The sequence below is a fragment of the Mirounga angustirostris genome, unplaced genomic scaffold, assembly GCF_029215605.1.
Source record: "Mirounga angustirostris isolate CCGP_5_RB_7025 unplaced genomic scaffold, mMirAng1.0.hap1 SCAF_17, whole genome shotgun sequence".
NCBI classification, from domain to species: domain Eukaryota; kingdom Metazoa; phylum Chordata; class Mammalia; order Carnivora; family Phocidae; genus Mirounga; species Mirounga angustirostris.
Window position 1 is genome coordinate 47757435 of NW_026991725.1, and position 18343 is coordinate 47775777.

At 60.2% G+C, this 18343-nt stretch overlaps 1 protein-coding gene across 1 annotated transcript; it reads left to right on the top strand.

Moving 5' to 3' along the window:
* Window positions 1-853: 853 nt before the first annotated feature.
* GUCY2D (guanylate cyclase 2D, retinal) lies at window positions 854-16406 on the top strand. Its single transcript, XM_064582319.1, has 18 exons — window positions 854-1592; window positions 1688-1992; window positions 4179-4530; window positions 4878-4962; window positions 5227-5329; window positions 5740-5841; window positions 7044-7121; window positions 8345-8557; window positions 8638-8794; window positions 9263-9412; window positions 10014-10162; window positions 10632-10795; window positions 10904-11096; window positions 11329-11503; window positions 11795-11893; window positions 12022-12116; window positions 12230-12315; window positions 12433-16406. The coding sequence occupies exons 1-18, from the start codon at window positions 854-856 to the stop codon at window positions 12524-12526; spliced, it is 3339 nt and encodes a 1112-aa protein (XP_064438389.1). The 3' UTR covers window positions 12527-16406.
* Window positions 16407-18343: the final 1937 nt, after the last annotated feature.

The following is an 18343-nucleotide window of genomic DNA, read 5'->3' on the forward strand; positions in this document are numbered from 1 at the left end:
AAGGGATGGGGTTTGAACTTGGAGGCCAAAAGTGGAAACAGATGATTGGAGGGAATGAGCCTGAGAGATGCCCAGCCCCACCCCCGCGAAACTGATCACCCATGGGCTCATCTTACTGCTTCCCAGGCTGAGCAGGGTTAATGTGGCAGCAGCTTGAAAAGGGGGACCTGCGGCTGCTTTCATCTTGGGTGTGGGGGGGGGGCCCAGGTTGAGAGGCACGGAGGAGAAAGAGTCCGCTGGTTGCCTGGGGGCCAGGATAGGTCCCACTCCAGGGAGCCCCATCCTCCATCAACTCCTCCCTGCCTGATTAAGGGACCCTAATCAGCTTGGGGAGATTAAGGACTCGGGACAGCTGTTCCCACCCCCCCACCCCCCCACCCCCGGGGCCGGCCTGGCAAAGGAGACCTGTGGGAGGGCGTCAGAAGGGGGATCTGCCCTGTGACCCCTCACCCGGGGCCTGGGCCCGAGCCCCGGACTTTCCGGTGAGTGGCAAAGGCCCCTCCGCAGGGACTCGGGTCCCTTCTGCCCCAGATGGATCTGAGGAGGGCATGGGCGTGTCTCCACTGACCGCCCCCCTCCATGGCTCTGGTGGGGGGGGAGGCAAAAGGGGAACAGGCCGCAGGAGAAGCAGGGGTTTGGGGGGTGGGGAGTGCGGTGGGCTTCCAGGCGAAGCCCTTGATCCCCATAGAGTCGCCCGAGCCCGGGAGGGGGGTGTTGTGGAAATGGATCCACGACCCGGGTGAGTTGGGCTTTGAGAAACTGGTGGGGGTGGGGGGTTGCAGAGAGAGCCCTCCGAGAGTTCTGCGGGCCTCGTCCGCTCATCCGGCTCCGTTTCTGCTCCCAGAAGCCGGCGATGAGCGCGTGCGCCCTCCTTGAGGGTGCGCTTGGGGACACCGGGCTCAGCGCCCCCGCGCCGTGGGCTCCGTCCCCGCCCCGCGGCCCCCGGGCCCTGCCCTGGCCCCGGCCGCGGCCCCGGCTCCGGCTCCTGCTGCTGGTGCTTCTCCTGCCGCCCTCCGTCCTCTCGGCCGTCTTCACAGTGGGGGTGCTGGGCCCCTGGGCCTGCGACCCCATCTTCGCGCGCGCCCGCCCGGACCTGGCCGCCCGCCTGGCCGCCGCCCGCCTGGCCCGCGACCCGGCGCTGGGAGGCAGCCCCCGCCTCGAGGTCACGCTGCTCCCGGAGCCGTGCCGGACGCCGGGCTCCCTGGAGGCGGTGTCCTCGGCGCTGGGCCGCGTCTCGGGCCTCGTGGGGCCGGTGAACCCCGCAGCCTGCCGGCCGGCCGAGCTCCTGGCGCAAGAGGCGGGCGTGGCGCTGGTGCCCTGGGGCTGCCCGGGGACGCGGGCGGCGGGCACGACGGCCCCCGCCGGGACGCCCGCGGCCGACGCCCTCTACGCTCTCCTCCGCGCCTTCCGCTGGGCGCGCGTGGCCCTGGTCACGGCGCCGCAGGACCTGTGGGTGGAGGCGGGCCGCGCGCTGTCCGCCGCGCTCAGGGCCCGGGGTCTGCCCGTGGCCCTGGTGACCACCATGGAACCCCCGGACCTGTCGGGAGCGCGGGAGGCCCTGAGGAGGGTCCAGGACGGGCCCAGAGTCAGTGGTAGGCTCCCCTGCAGGGTGCGGGGAGGAGGGCAGGGCCGCCGGCGGGCAGCCGGGCGCCGCAGTGAGCCGGAGTCTCCGCCGGTCGGTCCGCAGCAGTGATCATGGTGATGCACTCGGTGTTGCTGGGCGGCGAGGAGCAGCGCTGCTTACTGCAGGCGGCGGAAGAGCTGGGCCTGGCCGATGGCTCCCTGGTCTTCCTGCCCTTCGACACGCTCCACTACGCCTTGTCCCCGGGCCCGGAGGCCTTGGCCGCGCTCGCCAACAGCTCGCAGCTTCGTAGGGCCCACGACGCAGTGCTCACCCTCACGCGTCACTGTCCCCCGGGAAGCAGCGTGATGGACAGCCTGAGCAGGGCCCAGGAGCACCAGGAGCTGCCCTCTGACCTCAACCTGGAGCAGGTAGAGGGACCAGGGAGGAGGGAAGAGGGGAGGAGAGCGGGGGAAGAGAGCAGGAGATGCCGGAGAGGGGAGAGGAGGATGGAGGCAATGAGAAGTTGACAGGGTCAGTGGAATCAGAGGATGGGGTCAGTGGGCGAGACTAACTAGCGGCCCCACCTGTTCTGAAGTTTCTTGGGTAATGTAAAGGCTCTGGTCTTGCTTGGGGCATCTTAGTGTACTGGGATTGCTTCTGGACGTGGGCAGTGAGACCTCTCAGGCCCAGCTCCAGGCAGTAGGCCCTAGTGAAGTCTACCCTGCAATGCTTGGCAGCCTGCTTCAAAGTAAACCCACCTCCAGCACAGTCTATAATACACTGTGGTGTTCTTAAGAGAACAGGAAGGAGGAAGGATGCAGCTCCAATCTCCATGCCCAGTTTAGAAGTGTTTCTTCTGGGGCTTCATCTGGTGGTCATAACTTTTTGAGAGCCTTGACAACTTGTGAGAAGCAGGAAGATCTCTACGTGGGGCCAGGAGCTCCCATGATCATTGAGATCCACAGCGTACTCCCGACAACCAGCTAACACCCAGGATTCCCTGAGATTCCAGAATCCCAGTTCAGACCATCTAACTCCATACCAGTCATAGAAAGGAGAGGGGGCTGGAAACCACTAAGATAGAAGGGAGTTTAGATGTCAGTGGGCAGTAAATTAACCACCACAAAGGCCCTACTCAAAGGGTTGAACTTGAGAGATGGCTGTGAGATATCCCCCCCCAACACCCCTAGTCTCCTCCAAGAGGATTTGGGGTAGCCAATGGAGAAAGGATGAGAAGAGTCAATAACAAGAGGAGAAAAAGACTCAGTTAGTCACAGTGGTGAAATGGGGTGCGGGGCAGGTGGATGAAGTGATGAAAAAGCGTCTTCAGTTCTCCTTAACTGGCACAACCTGCCACCTAGCTCCCTATGAGACCCCTGGAAGTCACCCTTGATTCCTCTCATCTTCCCCCTAACACACACACACACACACACATCCAGACATCAAGTCCTGTCAGTTTTACTTGGTAAAAGTCATTTGAATCCATCCACTTTCTCCATTCCCACCGCCCCTGCCCTGGTTCAGGCCACAGTCCCTCTGATCTAAATCTTGAAACAGAATCTGCCAAATGGTCTCTGCTTCAATGCTTACCTGCCCTGGGCCTTTCTCCACCCAACAATCAGTTCAAACTTCAGAAATCAGACAAATCTGACTGTGTCACACCCCTGTTCAGAGCCTCCCCGGGGCTTCTCTCGCCCTGAACAGACGCAGGTCTCTTCAGATGGCTGACCAGGTGTCTTGTCTTCCTCTCTCTTCCATTTTCCTTGAACTTCAACCAGACAGTGCCACTTTGGGTTTCCTAAAATGTGCCCTTCTCTTTTGCCTCTGTGCTGCGGGGTGTGCTCTTCCCTCTCTCCTGCCCCTCCCCTCCCCCAGATAATTCTGACTCATCCTCTGAAGGATGGTCACTTCTTCTGGAAGCCTTCTCCTCCTCCACCCTACCCTCACCCATGGCACTGCCTTAGCCTCGGTGTCTGTTTCCCCAACTAGAAGAAAGATTCCTGGGGACAGAGACTCTATCTTATCAAGATCTCAGTATCACCTATTACTTTACACAGTGCCTGGCTCTGGGAGAGATGGGAACCTGGAAAAATAAGCTTGATGAAATGGGGTGATAGCCTTGGGGGAAGAAAAGAAGGAAAAATAGAAGAGAGAAGCCAACCAAAAGATAGGAAAGGAGGCTTTTAGGTGAATGAGAGGTAATGATATGAAAAATATAAGCAGGGCAACCAACAGGAAAGGGGAGAGAGGAGCTGTTGGTGATGGAGAGTAGGAATAACCAGCGGTGAGAAGAGCCTAAGAATCCTGAAAAGAGGGAAGGTCAGCGAGGAAGAGGGGAGAGAAGAGAGCCAGTGGGGAGAGAGGAGGAGAGGGTCATTGGGGAGAGAGGAGGAGAGGGCCAATGGGAAGAAAGAGAAAGAGGGGATAGAGCCAATGGGGAGAGAGGAGGAGAGCGCACCCAGGGACACGGGGAAGCCCTAACGAGGTGTGAAGAGTCTATACACGCGGGGCTTGAGGGCTTGAAAGAAGCAGTGAAAGGCTGGGTGGACCAGTCAGCCCGCGTCTGTGTGTGGGTGGTGACCCCAAACCCTGAGCGCATCCTCTCCTTCCTCAGGTGTCCCCACTCTTCGGCACCATCTACGACGCGGTCTTCCTGCTGGCGGGGGGCGTGGCGCGGGCGCGGGCGGCCGCAGGGGGCGGCTGGGTGTCCGCAGAGGCGGTGGCCCGCCACATGCAAGATGCCCAGGTGCCCGGCTTCTGCGGGACCCTGGGAGGAGCCGAGGAGCCCCCATTCGTGCTGCTGGACACGGATGCAGCGGGGGACCGGCTCTTCGCCACCTACATGCTGGACCCCACCCGGGGCTCCCTCCGCTCGGCTGGGACCCCGGTGCATTTCCCTAGAGGCAGAGGAGCACCTGGGCCCGACCCCTCGTGCTGGTTCGAGCCAGACATCATCTGCAACGGAGGTGAGGGCGAGCACCCCAGCCCCCACTGGGACAGTCAGCGCGGACCCTCCACAAACTGGTGAAAGAGAGTGAACTCTCACCCTGTAACTCCTTCCAGGTCCTCCTCAGACCCCTGGCTTGTGCGGACCCTCTCTCTTGCCAAGCCCCCAAAGCCCTCTTGGAACTTTTCTAGCATCCCCAGAGGCTCCCCTCCGCAGAACCCATAGCCTTTCCCTAGACCTCGTTCTGGGCTCCCGTCCACCTTTGCTAGAGCCTCCAGGATTTGACATGACTGCATACCTCGATAGAGAGGGCGCCTCCGCCTGGCCGCGGGGCCCTCAGCGTTCCTCCTCTCACTGCCTCTCCAGGAGTGGAGCACCGCCTCGTCTTTATCGGCTTCCTCCTGGTGGTTGGGATGGGGCTGATGGGGGCCTTCCTGGCCCATTATGTGAGGTGAGTATGGGAGTGAGGCGGGTAGGAGAGGAGCTTGGCTCTCCATCTCCCAGAATTGCATCTGGGCAGCAAGGACAGCAGGCTGAGCCCGCTCAAGAGTGGAAAAAGGGAGGACTGGGGGAGAGGCGGTGCCCCAAGGGGTGGCCGGCCAGATGATGTTTGGTTTGGGGATGGCTGCTCTCCCCTGAGCCAACGCTATCCCCTACCTGCCTCCTCTCATGGACTTTGGTCCCCTTTGAGCAGATGACATCCTTTCCCTCCCAGGCATCGGCTACTTCACATCCAAATGGTCTCTGGCCCCAACAAGATCATCCTGACTCTGGACGATATCACCTTTCTCCAACCGCAAGGAGGCAGCACGCGAAAGGTGGGGGAAGCAGGGAGGCAAGGGATCTCTGGCAGGGAGCCCTCTCTCCAAGAGTCCTTCCGTGTATATCTGTTCCCCTGCCTGGGCCAGCCCTCACCTCAGCCCCCACCTGGGAAGGCCTCCTTTCTGGCCTGGCTCCCTCTCAGGTCTGAGTTCTGGGGGTGTGCAATGAGAGTAAGAGCTCCTGTCCCTGCTGCTTCCCTGGGGCAGCGTGAAGCTCTGAGAAAACCAACTTGTTTGTTTTGTAAACTGTAAAGTGCAGTGCAATTGGGAAGTAATGTCATTATCACCTTCCCTAATTAAGAGTTCTTCCCCTCCTCTCTGTAATCCCCAGAACTCAGCCTGACCTCAACCCAGGACTCTAACCCTACAGTATATTTTGATCCCTTGCATTGACCTCTGCCTTCCAGGTGGCCCAGGGGAGCCGAACGAGTCTGGCTGCCCGCAGCATGTCAGACATTCGCAGCGTCCCCAGCCAGCCCTCGGATAGCTCCAACATTGGTCTCTATGAGGTGAGCCTTACCCCGGCCAGGCCCGGCTCTATTCCTGGAGTTGTGTTGTATCTTGCAGGCTCCAGAAAATGGTGATAGGAGCCCAGAATGGGCTCTAGGAGGAGGTCATGGGTCCCCCAAAGGGAGCATCTGGGAATCCTTCCTGCCCCAGGATTCCGCCTTAGCCTTTATCCAGATGCGTGCTCCTCAAAGGCTAATCCCAGTGGCTCAGAGGCTGGAGGCCTGACGGGGGGGGGGGGGGGGGGGGGCAGGGGGGATGTACTGGGACCATGCAGCCCGGTGTGGCCCACTGAAGCCATTCCCTGCCCTGTCCCCTCAGTGATCCAAGCCTTCAGGTTAGCAGAGGATATGGGCCTCCTTGGAAAGGTTGGGGCAGAGGGGCACCTGGGATGTGGTCTCATGGTCATAAAAAGGACATTTCCAGGACATGGATTTTTCGGGGGAGTTTCCAGACAGGGCTGTCCCCAACTCAAGACAGACCCAAGTCTTTGCCCCACCCAGCATTGCCACCCAGTTCAGCTCAAACTCAGGAACAAGCCTTAGAGGGGGAAAAAGAAAGTCACAAAAGCGCATTAGGATCTTAACTATGGGTCAGCCAATCTGAACTTGGTGGTATGGGGGCGAAATTGTGAACAGACTCAGAAGAGAGCTGTGGGAACTCAGCTAATTAGGAGGGTGGGATGGAGATTTAGACTTCCCAAGCATCAGGTCACACAGAGAATGCAGAGGCTCCTACCCCATCAGCTGCGTCCCCGTGAACCAGCCCGACCAACAGCTGAGGACAGGGCGGCTCAGAGCCTGGAGGGGAACTGCCTGTCCTTCGCAGTTTGTCTGTAATAAAAAGCCTAATCTACCCAGACTCCTGACTCCCAGCACAGTGCTCTCTCATGGCAACAGAGGGTGCCAAGGGCTGTGGTCGCAGTGACATGTGTGGTGGTAATGACTTGCTTAGTAAGGCTGAGGACAGCCATGTAAGGGGGGGCTCCCTCCCGGCTAGCTGTGAAGTGGACCCGCAGACCTCAAGCTCCTTGCTCCTGATGCTCTGTGTCACAGGGAAGATGTATCTGGGGCAGGGGGCCAGTGGAAATGTGGGGGCCCTAGGGATCCTCGCCTCGTGGGGTTTTAAGAAACTGAGTTCACACAAAGCAAAAGAAAAGAAAGAAAGAAAGAAGCCGAGTTCACTACTCCCATCTCTGCTCCAGGGAGACTGGGTTTGGTTGAAGAAATTCCCCGGGGATCACATAGCTATCCGCCCAGCAACCAAGGCAGCCTTCTCCAAGGTGAGAGTGGGCCCTCCTCTCTAAAGAAGATTTCTACGCTCTTTCATAATACTAGCTCTTTCGTTTGGTGTGCTTATCATGATGTGTCATTGTAGGTTCAGTGTGGGCTTGCGTATTTTTTTAAAAGATTTATTTATTTATTTTAGAGAAGGGGGGGCAGAGGGAGAGAGAGAATCTCAAGCAGACTCCCCGACTCAGGGCTCGATCCCATGACCGTGAGATCATGACCTGAGCTGAAATCAAGAGTCGGATGTTCCACCGGCTGAGCCACCCAGGCGCCCCTCTAGCGTATTTCTTATCTGCCTCACTCACTGGACTGCAAGCTAAGTGAGGGCTTCCCCTGCCCCATCATTGCATGTTTGGCACCCAGCATGGTGTCTGGAACGTTAGAGAGACGTAATAAATGTTTGTTGAGTGAATGACAGAAAGTTAAAAAGGGCTTGAGCGACGGGGAAGCTGGCAGGCAAGCAGTAGCCTGGCTTATTCTGGTCCTTACATCACGCAGCCCTTGCCTGGCCTCCTTCCCTGAGGCCTCGACCGAAGGTCTGTGGCCACAGCTGCAGAGTGACTTAGGGTCAACCGGCTAAATCACCATTTAATGGCAGGCATCTCAGATGAAAGCAAGCCCCTTACTGGACCGAAGGACGGCCGTCACCCGCTAGCCCCTGTTTTCCCAGGCTGCCCAGACTGGGGGGGGGGGTGCTGTCCTCCTCTGGGACCACAGCTCGCTCCTTCTCTAACCTGGGGAGGCTGGGAGTCTCAGACATTTCTGACACAGTGACAGAACTAAGCAAGGCGGCCCTGAGCCATCACCCGCACAGCCATTTCTGGTGCTTTCTTTGAAAGCAGTGAGGCTTCATCCTGGTTCTCTCTGCAAGGGCTGTCACATCAGAAGGGGAGGGCGCTGGTGCTGGGGGCTTCTCCATGGAGTGTTTCCCCCTAAATCCAGGCAGTTCAAAGTCTTACCGGAACCTGCCTGGGTCCTGGTTCCCCCCGCAAGGTTGTCTTTTCAGTCCTAACTTGAAGCTAAAGCCTGCTAAGCATCTGAACGGGGGAGACGTGATCTGCGGAAGCAAGCCTCTCTCCACGCCCCACGGACCTTTCCATCCACCGTTCTTATCCCATCTTCCGAGCTGGGACACTCAGAAACAGGCCTGAATAACAGGTCTCCTCCTCACGTTGCTTCCAGGGCAGAAAATGCCCGTTCACTTTCTCCCTCCCAGCTCCGGGAGCTCCGGCAGGAGAACGTGGCCCTCTACCTGGGGCTCTTCCTCGGCGGCGGCGGCGGAGCGGGTGGCTCGGCGGCCGCGGGGGAAGGCATGCTGGCTCTGGTCTCAGAGCACTGCACCCGGGGCTCCCTCCACGACCTCCTCGCCCACAGAGACATCAAGCTGGACTGGATGTTCAAGTCCTCCCTCCTCCTGGACCTCATCAAGGTGTGGGGGGTGCGGGTGTGGCGGGGAGGACAGGGCAGGGAGCCGCGGGGCTGAGGCCGCCTTCCCTCCCACCCCTCCAGGGAATGAGGTATCTGCACCATCGAGGCGTGGCCCACGGGCGGCTTAAGTCACGGAACTGCGTGGTGGACGGGAGGTTCGTGCTCAAAGTCACGGACCACGGCCTCGGGCGACTGCTGGAAGCGCAGAGGGTGTTAGCGGAGCCTCCCAGCGCGGAGGGTAGGATTCCTGGCTGCCCCCCGCGCGCGGAAGCGCATCCCCCAGGATTCCCGTTATTTCCAGGGTCCCTCCACTCCTCCCTCCGCCTTCGCATGCTCTCCATTCCACCGCCACTGGACGTGGCTGCCACCACGGAAAAGGTCTTGTGACTTCTGAGATGCGAAGGGTGGGCTCCGTGACTGGGGAGGCGGGGGCTGGCTGGGGCGTGGCTTGTGCCTGAAGGGCGGAGTCTCCTCTGAGCTCCGCTGGGCCTAAAGGGTGGAGCCTATTTGTGAGGACCCCGCTTTCTCTGGGACCCGCGTTGGTTTTCTGGTAGTTTTATCTGGGGGGTAGCTGCAGGTAGCGAGGCCAGACTCCGCCTGGGAGTTGGTGTGTGGGTGCGAGCCTGGCCTTCCTGGTTAGGGTGGGGGTCTGTCCCCGGCGCCCCCGAGGCCCTCCGCTTGCCCACGCCCCCTTCCCCGACCCCAGACCAGCTATGGACAGCCCCGGAGCTGCTTCGCGACCCGGCCCTGGAGCGCAGGGGGACGCTGGCTGGTGACGTCTTCAGCCTGGGCATCATCATGCAGGAGGTCGTGTGTCGCAGCGCCCCCTACGCCATGCTGGAGCTGACTGCCGAGGGTACGCCGCCCCTCGCCTGGGCCTTTGGGCTAAGAAGGCAGGCTGCCGTTAGGCAGAGCCTCGCCAGCGCCAGCCTCTTTTCCCGAAAGCCCGGAGCTGAGGCTTAATTAGGGGGGCCTCCCTTATGTGGGTCTGAAGGGTCAGGGCAGTGGAGAGCCAAGCATCGGGATGGACGGGGCGGCTCTGAGACGTGCAGACTTCAGTGGTTGCCTCTGTCCTCGTCCTGGCCCCAACCTGCTCCTCCAACTGAGGGAGCAGGCTCTTCTCTGGTTCTTAGGTGCCCCAGGGAGGGAGCAGTGTCGGGAGAAGGGGGTGTAGAGCAGTCGGATCTGGTTCAGATCCTTGATCACCCCTACCTGATCACCCCAACCCTCCCTCTTGTTATGCGCAGTAGCTGTTAGGTTCTGCCTATCACCTCTTACTGCCCCCTGTCCCCCAGGGTTCAAGATCTTTTTGTTGCTCCAGGAACCCCCTCCTTCACTACACTTTCCCACCTACCGAAGCTCTGATTTAAAGAACCCCCGTCCAGTGTCCCCATCTTGAGCTTCAGCAATCAGGCCAGAGTCAGAAGTGGCTTCTCTTGGCCCCCTTGTGCCTCCAGAAGTGGTGCAGAGGGTGCGGAGCCCCCCTCCACTGTGTCGGCCCTCTGTGTCCATGGACCAGGCGCCCATGGAGTGCATCCAGCTGATGAAGCAATGCTGGGCAGAGCAGCCAGAACTTCGGCCCTCCTTGGACCGCATCTTCGACCAGGTCAGGGACTGGGATTGGGGTTAGGGCTGCGCTGGTCACGTGTCAGCAACTTGAGGAGGCTTCCAGAAGGCAGGCCAGCAGGATCTCTGATCTCCAGGCTATCTCCCAAAGGGGTAGTCTGAGGACTGGGATTAGGTGGGGGCAGAGTGAGAACAGGGGCTATGGAGGCCTTTGGAGCGGGAGACAGAGCTCTGGGTGGGAGAAATGTTTGGCACAGTGTGGCAGAAAGACCCTTGGCCTGGGAGTCCAAAGGCTGGGCTGGTTCCAGTGCCTTGACAATCACTAGCTGAGAGTAGCTGACCTCGGAGAACCCCCATTTCCCATCTGTCTCCTGATAATGCGTGGAAACAGAGGGCCTGGCATCCCTGGGGGGTAGGGGGTGGTTGATGAGTAAAAGATGAACAGGGAGGGGGGGTGGCGCACAAGGGTCACGGCAGCCCAGGTCCCACCAGCTTCCTCCTCCTGCCAGTTCAAAAGCATCAACAAGGGCCGGAAAATGAACATCATTGACTCGATGCTGAGGATGCTGGAGCAGTACTCCAGTAACCTGGAGGACCTGATCGGGGAGCGCACAGAAGAGCTGGAGCTGGAGAAGCAGAAGACCGACCGGCTGCTCAGGCAGATGCTGCCACTGTGGGTGCCTGCGGGCGGGAGAGGGAGCGGAGGGGCGGGGGGCCGGGGAATAGCGGGGATGCAGCCCGTCTGGCGTGTCTGGGTAACCCCGCCACCCGCCATCCCTAGTTCCGTGGCCGAGGCCCTGAAGATGGGGACACCTGTGGAGCCCGAATATTTTGAGGAGGTGACGCTCTACTTCAGCGACATCGTGGGCTTCACCACCATCTCAGCCATGAGCGAGCCCATCGAGGTGGTGGATCTGCTCAACGACCTCTACACGCTCTTCGACGCCATCATCGGCTCCCACGACGTCTACAAGGTGGGGTGTGCGGGGGGGGGGGGGGGGGGGGGGCAAAGCACCCTTCAGCTTCACCAGCCCCCAGCCTGCTTGCCCCAGTCCTTCGAAGCCCTCCGTCCCTTCTGCCAGCTCCGCAGGTTGGAAGCCTCCCCCGGATCCCTGCCCTAACCCCCGTTGAGGTCCCCCGACAAGGGACAATGGCTTTGCGGGAGAGGGGTGCTCAGTACTGAAGCCGCACGACCCCTTCCCTCAGGTGGAGACAATTGGGGACGCCTACATGGTGGCCTCGGGGCTGCCCCAGCGGAACGGGCAGCGGCACGCCGCCGAGATCGCCAACATGGCTCTGGACATCCTCAGCGCCGTGGGCTCCTTCCGAATGCGCCACATGCCCGAGGTGCCCGTGCGCATCCGCATCGGCCTGCACTCGGGTAACTCCCGGGCCCTCGCGCCCGTCCGCCCCGCGGGGGCCCGGCTCCGCAGTCCGGAGACAGGACGCCCACTCACGGAGTGGGGGGGTGGCGGTGGGGGGACGTGTCTGGGAGCCGCCTCTGCCTACCAGCCCCCCGTTGTGACTGAGAGGTACCCTTGAGAGTGTTGCCCTGGGGGGCGGGTGGAGCTGATGGGGTGCCAGCGTCCCCCGAGGTGCTAGGTGCCCCCCAGCCGCCAGCACGGCCAGCCGCAGCCCAGGCCCCGGCCGCACACCCTGTGCGTCTCCGCAGGCCCGTGCGTGGCGGGCGTGGTGGGCCTCACCATGCCGCGGTACTGCCTGTTTGGGGACACGGTCAACACCGCCTCGCGCATGGAGTCCACGGGGCTGCGTGAGTGGGGCGGGGGCGGGCGGGGCTGGGCTGCGGGGCGACTCACTGAGCAGTGGGGGAACGGCTAGGGAGGTGGGGTGCACGCGGGAGGGGAGTCCCGAAATCCCCGCGCCCCCCTGTCATCCCAGCTTACCGTATCCACGTGAACGTGAGCACCGTGCGGATTCTCCACAATCTGGACCAGGGCTTCCAGACCGAGGTGCGAGGCCGCACCGAGCTGAAGGTGAGGCTAGGCCCCGCCCCGTCCTGGACCCAGGCCGGGTTCCACTCAGACCTCAAGATCCACCCGCCCTCCCCGCAGCCCCCTAAGTGCTCCCCTCCCCCGTGTTTCCCCAGGGCAAGGGCGCTGAAGACACCTACTGGCTGGTGGGCAGACTCGGCTTCAACAAGCCCATCCCACAACCGCCTGACCTGCAACCGGGGTGAGGAGCCGGCCTCCCGCCCCCTTCACGCCTTCTCGGTCTCCTGCGGGTCTCCTGCGGTGCCTGACCCCGCCCTCCCACTCCCCCTCTCTGAAGCTGACGCCCTCTCTACCGCAGGGCCAGCAGCCATGGCATCAGTCTGGAGGAGATCCCCCTGGATCGGCGACAGAAGCTGAAGAAGGCGAGGCCGGGCCTGTTCTCTGGGAAGTGAGGCCCCGCCCACACAGGTGCTGCCCTTCTGCTCCCAAGCCCAGCTGCCAGTCTCCTCTCAGACTCTGGGGTGGGGTGGGGTGGGGTGGGGGGCTACCCACCTCTGGGAGATGCTTTCTGGGGAACAGGCACCTCTTCCCCAGCCTTAGGGCCTAGTGGCCTAGCCCTGCCGGCTGAACTTCCCACCCAAGCCGGGTGTCCCCATCCCTGGTCTGACCGAGTGAGCCCAGGCTCGTTCCTAAACCCGGGGACTTTCCCTGGGAGGGAAGCACCAGCTGCAGGGATTCTGGTTCAGTAGGTCTGGAGTGGTCCAGGAATCCAGACTTGAGAACCCCTGTACACATGACCCGAGACCTCTCTCCTCGGACCCCCCCACTGCATTAACCAGGCATCCCTGCCAGGCTGCACAGGCTGTGCACTGCACAAGAGACCACTCTAGGGAGCAGCATTTGGCAGAGGACAAGATGAACGCTGTCTCTAGAGTTCTGTCAGGGCAGAAGCCCTGCCCTCTACCTTCCTTGAAAAAACTTTGATCCATGACCTTCCCCTTCCTAGGTGAACCCCCATGACCCCTTCTCACGATTTGCCTTTGACACACTCCTCTTTCTCTCAGGAGTATTCCGGAAGGTCCTTTTCCTGAAAGTTGCTGCTATAGGTGACCAAAAGTCTGGCTAATAACCAGTGGCTTCTCGCCAGCTCTGCCTCAAAGGATTCTGGGCCTTTACAGGAGCTGGTTGCAAACCCGCTGTGTGACCTCGGGAAAGTTTCATGCGCTCTCTGGGCTTGGGTTCCCCCTCCATGATGAAATAAGGAGAGGCCTAGGTGGTTTCCGCACTCCCCTGCTCTGACAGCTAAGCATCAGCGTGGTTGGCCTGGGGATACGGGCCACTGGGCTTGGGGCCTCCAGCCCCAGTGACTCTGAGCCCATCAGGAGAGGTTGGGGTGGGGATTCTCCACTTTCTAGGCCCCGCCCCCCAGGCCCCAGGAAGGAGGGTCTGGGATTGGCTGCCCCAACCCCAGAGGTGGGGGGACGAGACCTCCTGTTCCTCCAGAGCAGGGTTGTCCAGTGGCCTGAGGATTAGTCTCTGTTTAGCTTCCAGCATCCTTCCCTTCATCCCCCCCCCACCGCCCCCACCCGGTCAGAAACCGGCTCCTCCCTCGGGCACAACCGTGACTTGCCCAAGTGCAGAGAAAAGCCGGCTTCCAGGCTTTGGGTAAAGGAAGCAAATCAGAATCGGCATTTTAACGAGCTCCCTCCAAGAGTTTCTGTGCACTTGAACGTCGGCGAATCGTGTCACTACGTGCTCCTAAGAATCCCTAAGATTTCATAGAAACCAGCCCCGAGACTTGTTTTGTCTGGGCTCTGGGGTAGTTTTGTTTTGAGCTTACATTTAGAAATGTTAGGGCTTCGCTCTTCTGTTCTAATGGTCCCCGCCCCTCACTGGAGCTCAGGACTCGGGGAGTAGCTGCTGGTGGGATCCCAGGAGCTCCCGGAGCTGGTCTGGCCTGGCTTGTGAAATCCACAAGCTCCGTAGTCCTCCCACCCCCCCCTTCCTAAAGGCTGAGAACGAATGAGTAAGAAATCTAAAATCCAGCACTTGTAGCTTCTGGTTACTTGACGTGGTGCTGCTAGAATGAGTAATTTAGCGCAATTTAAAAAACGTGTTTTTTTTAAAGATTTTATTTATTTATTTGACAGAGACACAGCGAGAGAGGGAACACGAGCAGGGGGAGTGGGAGAGGAGAAGCAGGCTTCCCGCGGAGCGGGGAGCCCGATGCGGGGCTCGATCCCAGGACCCTGGGATCCTGACCTGAGCCGAAGGCAGACGCTTAACGACTGGGCCACCCAGGCGCCCCTAAAAAACGTTTTAAATGGAGTCTGGAGATGATGAGTTAAAGTTTAAAAAAAAACAAAAACAAAAACCCAGATGTGCACGCATGCGCGCACACAGTATTTTTTAAAAAATTATGTACATTCTTAAATATCTCTCTTCAGATTTTCTCTGTACTTGGGTCCTGGGGATTGAGGGCAGACCACGTTGCTGGCACAGGGCCTGACAATGTGACTCGAGCCCTCACTCCCCTGTCCCTTCCCAGGCCTCCCCCTCCTTGCCCCCAGAATCCCCCACTTCCACCCTTTCTCTCTCCTTCCATCCCACCTGTGAGGATGGCCTGTGATTCAGGGGAGCCTCCAGGCAGAGTTGACCTGGGATTACCGATTACACGCCAGAAGACTAGCATGGGCAGGCTGGGGCAGGAAGTCCTAGGGGAGGAGGAGCTTGAGCCCAAATCCAGTTTAGGGTAGAGGTGGAGGCAGCAGGGCTGAGCAGGTCCCTTCCCGCCTTCACCTCTGCCTTGTCCGGAGACCTGAGTGGGCAGACGTGACCCGGGAGGAGCCTGTAGAGGTCGGGAGAGCGGAGGCCCAGCCCAGAGCTCACAGAGCTGGTGGGAGAAGGGCCGGGAAGGTGGAGGCGCAGTCTCCCCATTTCTGTGGAAACTTCCTTCCTGGGCCCAATCAGTGTCCTAGAGCCCCGCTCCCCACCGGCCTCCAGCCCCCTTCACCTGCTCACCCCTGTGGTTCCTGGGACGCGGGCAGCCCCAGCCCCGAGAGCACCTGGCTTGGCCATCAGGCTCTCCCCACCCTCAGATGTGTTTACACTACCTCTGCTAGCTGGCCTGCGCCGGGGGCCCCCACGTGGGGCTGTCCTCGCCTTCGGGGCGGTTCTGTAGCCCCAACCCGTGATGGCCAGCAGGGCCCTCCCGCAGCTGTTGCTGCTTCCATCCCGTAGCTGCGACTCCACATCATGTCCCGGGGCTCACTCGGCGCCTTTTCTCTGCTGCTCCTCAGGGTCGGGGCCCTCCTCCCCATCCCCAGCTGCAGTGGGCCCCAGGCACCCCACTTTGGGGGAATCTGTGACACTGCTCGTGGGGGCCTGTGGTCACTGGGACCTTCTGGACTGTGTGCTGTGGACGCCAGGCCGTGTGCCACGGTGCTGGGTCCTGGGAGGGTGAGGACTGAAATAAAGGCGAGCTTTCTTCCATGCCACGGTGTGAGAACGTTTGGGCCTGGACGGTCCGAACACCCCTTCCCTGTGGCGTTCGAACCTGGCGTTTTCCGGGAGGGCTTCAGGTAGGGGTGAGTCTCAGCGATGGCCGAGGCAGAGGGAGGTGAGCTGAGGCCCACAGCTCCCCCAGCAACTACCCTGCTCAGGGGGTCTGCTCTGAGGGGACAAAGCAGGGAAGCCTCAGGCTTTTCAGGTTTCTAGAAAAGACCAGGGGCCCTGAGGTTCTGGAATAGGGTGGTGTGGCCTCATCCCTGGGTCGCAGGCAGGAGAGGGGAAGGAAGACAGGAGCAGAGCTGTTCTGTGACCAGGCCCCAGGGGAGCCAGAGCCCAAGACTAAAGGAACGGGGCCCACAAATGTAGAAACCTGAGGCCCTTTCATCTCTGGGCAGGACTTCACAACTCACATCCCGCCTCTCACCCCTCAAGAGCCTGCCACTGGGGCAGAAGAGACTGCCCCCAAGCCACCAGGGGGTGACCGGCCCATTGGTCGTCCCTTGTCTCTCCGCCCTACGTCCCGGCCCCAGGCCTGACGTTTCTGACATGATGACTTGAGATGGGCATCGGTGGCTGTAACTTCCTGGCGTCCCCAGTGTCCGTGGAGCTGACCCCAGACCTCCCCCCTCCAGTCACTGCATCCCTCTGTGGCCAGGATAGCTTCAGGGCAGGCAGGGACTTGCCGGGCCGGGGCAAAGAGGCTTGGTGCTCAGAGGCTGCTGGAAGCTGAGTGAAGAAGCTGCCTGTTTTCTCTGGGGTTACTGAGGGGGCAGGACGCGGGGCCGTCCGAGACACAGGGCATCACTGACAGAGGGGCGGCGTGGCCTCTGCCCCTCGCTGGGCCTAAGGCCGGATTGGCTGTTTGAACACCGTGGGCTAGTTGTTGGCTTAAGCCAGACTGGATTCGGTGTTGTTCTTTGCAGTCCTAAGTGTCCTCAGAAGGCTGATGGTGCGGTGGGGGGGGTTGGACTGGTTTAACAGGAAAGAAAAGAAGAAACTGCTGGCTTGGGAGGGAGGCAGGGAATGCAGGCTGAGTGACCAGGAGGAGACAGCCTCCAAGCCGGGACTCCACCAACAGTCAGCCAGCGCCTTTCCCTGCCCTCTGACTGGTGCTGAAAATTCCAGTTCTGGGAACCCAACCCAGGGAAAGGCTAGCACCCGAGGGGAGAACATGCACACAGCCTTGTAGCCTCATCTGGACTCCCGTGCTGACCCGGCCGCTGGAAGGTGGAGGAGCCTCCAGGTCCGACCTCAGAGCCAAGGCCCGTGAGACTGGTGCTCCCAGCTCAGAGCAGTGCTAGCAATCGACATCCTCAGGAATTCAGTGACTAGACTTTGACAGGCAGGCTGGGGTGGGGCGGATGGCGCCCCTGCTCCCGGAGTGCGGAAGGAAGTAGAAAATGGGGGGAAGGACAGTTGTGACATCTGGGATCCTTTGGTTCCCCGCAGGGTGGGGCTTGCTTCTCAGCCTAGAGACTTGCCCTTCCAACCTAAAGCCATTCTGCCACCTCCACCCAGGACACTGACCTCACCACCCATCCCTGAGTCTGTGCCTTTGGCCCTGGGACTCAGAGAAGGGCATGCTGTCCCACAGTTTACCCATTCTGCTCACAGGGACACTGATTCCGCCATTCACAAAGCATATCCCCACGTTCTGTCTTTTTTTTTTTTTTTAGATTTATTTATTTATTTATTTGAGAGAGAGAATGAGAGAGAGAGAGAGAGAGAGCGCACATGAGAGGGGGGAGGGTCAGAGGGAGAAGCAGACTCCCTGCCGAGCAGGGAGCCCGATGTGGGACTCGATCCCGGGACTCCAGGATCATGACCTGAGCTGAAGGCAGTCGCTTAACCAACTGAGCCACCCAGGCGCCCCCAATGCATTTGCTTTTTTTTTTTTTTTTTTTTGAGAGAGAGAGAACGAGAGAGAGAGCATGAGAGGGGGGAGGGTCAGAGGGAGAAGCATGCTCCCCGCTGAGCAGGGAGCCCGACGCGGGACTCGATCCCGGGACTCCAGGATCATGACCTGAGCTGAAGGCAGTCGCTCAACCAACTGAGCCACCCAGGCACCCCATCCCACGTTCTGTCTTTAATCCTCGGACGACCCATTTTCCACACATGAAAAGTGAGGCTCCCAGCCATGAAATGAACCCATCCAATGCCACATGTCGGACAAATCTGGAGATCAGGGAGCAAAGCCAGGAGTTCAGGCTCTGGGCCTTGGGCTGCCTCTCCAGGGTGCAGCAAAGAGACTTACCTTACAGGCAGTCCTGCTTCATGTCTCTTGACGGTTTTCAGCAAGAGCGCGATTTCACCTCTGACATCATTGTCTGTGTAATCGGATGATTAAAGAGTTTTAACTCGGCGGGATATGAACATGAACCCATTATACATTTCTCCAGTCAGTGCCTTCAAAAGGCCGGTCCAGTTGAGAACTCCAATCTCCCATCTGCTGGAAATGTTGGCTCCTGACTGCGCAGGTCAGGGACCTGAGGGGTGTGGGTGGGCTTGGGGGTACATGTCTGTCCCTTTCCCTGCTCCCCCAACTGTGGCTCCTTGGTCAGGAGGGAAGGGTCATGGGGGCATAATTGGATCCTAGGACCCCTGTTCCCTCACTCTTCGAGGGGGCAATACAGAGGAAGCTTAACTAGTCACCTGTCAGGGAAGCCTCCCTGGTCTCACTTCGGCACCAAGGCTGCTGACAGCAGCTGGGGGCACCATCCCTGCCCACATGCATGTGCAGGGGTGAGCTCACCACAAAG

Bases quoted from the DNA above. Each gene is read 5' to 3' on its own strand.
- GUCY2D (XM_064582319.1), top strand. From the start codon at position 854: ATGAGCGCGTGCGCCCTCCTTGAGGGTGCGCTTGGGGACACCGGGCTC. The intron at 10,163-10,631 runs GTCAGGGACTGG...TCCTCCTGCCAG, and splicing joins TGGACCGCATCTTCGACCAG to TTCAAAAGCATCAACAAGGG. The intron at 11,097-11,328 runs GTGGGGTGTGCG...CCCTTCCCTCAG, and splicing joins GCTCCCACGACGTCTACAAG to GTGGAGACAATTGGGGACGC.